The sequence below is a fragment of the Myotis brandtii genome, unplaced genomic scaffold (genome assembly GCF_000412655.1).
Source record: "Myotis brandtii unplaced genomic scaffold, ASM41265v1 scaffold1013, whole genome shotgun sequence".
Lineage (NCBI taxonomy): Eukaryota > Metazoa > Chordata > Mammalia > Chiroptera > Vespertilionidae > Myotis > Myotis brandtii.
The window spans coordinates 1,862-5,278 of record NW_005353379.1 but is presented as its reverse complement, the minus strand read 5'-3'; the positions used below and the strand labels follow the sequence as shown (position 1 = coordinate 5,278).

Here is a 3,417-nt window from a genome sequence, read left to right as displayed (position 1 = left end):
TCTTTCCCCAGTAGGGGGCATAAAGGAGGCAGCCAATGAGTGATTGAATCTCATCTTGAGGTTTCTATCTCTCTTCCTCCCAGAAATCAATAAAAAATACATCTTTTTAAAAAGGAAATCTTTAAAAATAAATAAATATATAAGAATACCTGTCACTCAGTGAGGGCGCCCCCACCCCAGACCCTGACCCCTCTGACCTGGAGTACACTGGCCAAGGCCCGGTTCCCAACAAGGCCACGGTCACTCTGTCCCATCCGCATGGATCTGGGGGCACGGAACACCCCCAGAAGAGGCCCCACACGGCACACCAAGGCACGAGGCCCCGGGTTGAGCGGAAACACCAAGTTGAATAGAAATTACCCGTAAATTCTGGCCAATACGCGCCCAGGCCACGGGCATATTCCCTGTGGGCATGTTATCCCCCATCCATGCACCCACGTGTCCCGACGTGACGCCTGCGACTGGCACCGCCCCTTCCGTGGCGGGGCAGGCAGAGGCCTCTGCCCCCCTCATCGGGGTTTGTGTCTGAGGAAGATGCCCCCGCATCGGGTTTGTGTCTGAGGAAGACGCCCCCTCATCGGGGTTTGTGTCTGAGGAAGACGCCCCCTCATCGGGGTTTGTGTCTGAGGAAGACGCCCCCTCATCGGGGTTTGTGTCTGAGGAAGACGCCCCCTCATCGGGGTTTGTGTCTGAGGAAGACGCCCCCTCATCGGGGTTTGTGTCTGAGGAAGACGCCCCCTCATCGGGGTTTGTGTCTGAGGAAGACGCCCCCTCATCGGGGTTTGTGTCTGAGGAAGACGCCCCCTCATCGGGGTTTGTGTCTGAGGAAGATGCCCCCGCATCGGGTTTGTGTCTGAGGAAGACACCCCCTCACCGGCCAGGCGGCCGCCCTGCAGAGGGCGCTGGACCGGCGCCGCCCCTGCCCTGTGTGGCCCCGGCTCTGGGCACCGCTCCAGTGCTTCCCGAGCCCAAGGCCTGCAGTGTCGGACCCGGATCCTCCTCAGCCACAGGGTTCGGCTCAGACTGAAAGTCCCGACGGGGAGTGAGAGCCACGGACCCCGACCTCCCGCAGCCGGTCCGGCGTCTACGGGTCGTGGCCCAGGGGGTCACTGTGCACTTGGCGCTGCAGCCTTCCCCGTGGCAGGACAGAAACCGGCCATGACGCGCTCAGGGACGGCCTTCAGCTCCAGGCCTGTGGCGACAGGGGCGTCCTCGTGGGGCCCAGAGTGTGTCCCGAGCCCGTGGGCCGCCCCCGAGCTGCTCTCGGTCCTGGATCCATCAGACATCAGGACTGCAGACCTGTGTGCACGTCCCGTCGGAGTCACTGCAGGTGCTCGGGTAACTCCAGCCACATGAATGCTATTGCTCCTTTTAAAGGCTCTACTAAGCTCTATTTTATTTATTTTCATTTTTTTATTTCTTTGGCATTTTCTTTCTCTTTTTCAAGAAAAACGATTTTAAATATAATGTTACATGCAGTAAACAATATTTCAAGAAAAAAATTTTAACTATAACTAGAGGCCTGGTGCCCAGACTTGTGCACCAGTGGGGTCCCTGGGCCTGGCCTGCACCAGCTCACCATCCGGGACTCCTCAGGGCATGTCCAATCCCCACAAGCCAGGTGAGGGACCCCACGGGGCCTCTAGTATGCATAGAAGATCTTTAGTGAATCTCTTCCCGCCCTCCCCCATCCCCTTCCCTCTGAGATTCATCAGTCTGTTCCATGTTTCCATGCCTGTGTACTGAGCTCTGCCCCCTGGTGCTCACTGCGCATCATCGCACTGGTCCAACTTTCGCTTAGGCTTTTATATATCTAGATGTTATGTGCAATAAACATTAATATTTCAAGAGAGAAATTTCAGTATAACTAGAGGCCGGGTGCACAGATGCGTGCACCAGTGGAGTCCCTTGTCCTGGCCTGGGCCCTCTCACAATCCAGGACCCCTCAGAGCATGTCGCACTGCAGGTTTCAACCCGATCCCTGCAGGCTAGGCTGAGGGACCCCACCGGGGGCCTCTAGTATACATATAAGATCTTTGGTGAATCTCTTCCCGCCTTCCCCCTTCCTCCTTTCCTCTGAGATTCATCAGTCTGGTCCATGTTCCCATGCCTGAGCTTTGAGTGTCTGACCCCTGGTGGTCAGTGCGCATCATAGCACTGCTCCAAGGGTAGCTTAGGATTTTATATACACTGAGTGGCTGGATTATTATGACCACCTGACGTTTGTAGGCAAATTAGCTGTACACTTTATTGTTTGGGTTATGGAAGCCGAAGGCCTGTTTGAACACCTTTGCTGTCTGCAGTTACCAAGATAAAACGTCTCCAATTCGCACAGGAACACAAGGATTGGTCAGTCGAGCATTGGAAAAAAGTCATGTGCTCTGATAAATCACATTTCCAGTTGCCTCATGCAGATGGCAGAGTGAGAATTTGGCGAAAACAGCATGAAAGCATGCACCTCACAGGCACGAGTACAACTCTTCGAGCTGGTGGGGGCAGTGTTATGCTTTGGGGCATGTTTTCCTGGCATGATTTCGACCCTCCTTCGTGTGGAGCAACATCTGAATAGCAAAACATACCTAAGTATCATTGCTGATCAAGTTCATGCTATCGTGTTGATGGCGTATCCCAATGGAGATGGCTTCTTCCAACAAGACAATGCGCCATACTCCAGTGCTCATATTGTGCAGGAGTAGTTTCAAGAACATGAGGAACACTACCTTGCTTATGTGGCCCCCACAATCACCAGATCTCAATCCAATTGAGCATTTGTGGGACAAAGTTAAAAGAGCCATCAGGCAGTTGGTTCCACAACGATCAAATCTCACAGAACTGGACAGTGCTATTCATCAGGCATGGTGTCAGGTTCCTCGCATCACCTTTCCACATCTTGTGGAATCCATGTTAAGAAGAATTGCTGCAGTATTGAAGGCAAAAGGTGGCCCAACGAAATACTAATGGTGTGGTTATAATAATCTGGCCACTCAGTGTATGTAGACTAGTGGCCCGGTACACGAAATTTGTGCATGGGGGTGGCGGGGTGTCCCTCAGCCCTGCCTGCACCCTCACCAATCTGGGACCCCTTAGGGGTTGTCCGACTGCCAGTTTAGGCATGATTTCTGGGATTGGGCCTAAACTGGCAGTCAGACATCCCTCTCGCCATCCAGGACCGCTGGCTCCTAACTGCTCACCTGCCTGCCTGCCTGATTGTCCCTAACCACTCTGCCTGCTGGCCTGTGTGCCTGCAACTATCCCCCAGCCAGCTATCTCGCCCCCAACTGCACACCCTTGCCAGCCTGCTTGCCCCCAACTGCCCCCTCCATTCGGCCTGCTCGCCCCCAACTGGCCCCCACTGCTGGCCAGCTCGTCCCCAACTACGCTTTCACTGCTGGCCTGCTCGGCCTCATCTGCCCTCCC

At 54.6% G+C, this 3,417-nt stretch overlaps 1 protein-coding gene across 1 annotated transcript in view; it reads left to right on the top strand.

Annotated features, from left to right (window-relative positions):
* The window catches only part of LOC106725197, a 2,206-nt gene extending 805 nt beyond the window's left edge, over nucleotides 1–1,401 (top strand). The window contains exons 2-3 of the mRNA XM_014535400.1: nucleotides 535–801; nucleotides 867–1,401. Coding sequence (XP_014390886.1) covers nucleotides 535–801; nucleotides 867–1,356 — 757 coding nt within the window. The 3' untranslated portion in view covers nucleotides 1,357–1,401. The remainder of the gene's footprint in view (nucleotides 1–534; nucleotides 802–866) is intronic.
* The last annotated feature ends 2,016 nt before the right edge of the window (nucleotides 1,402–3,417 follow it).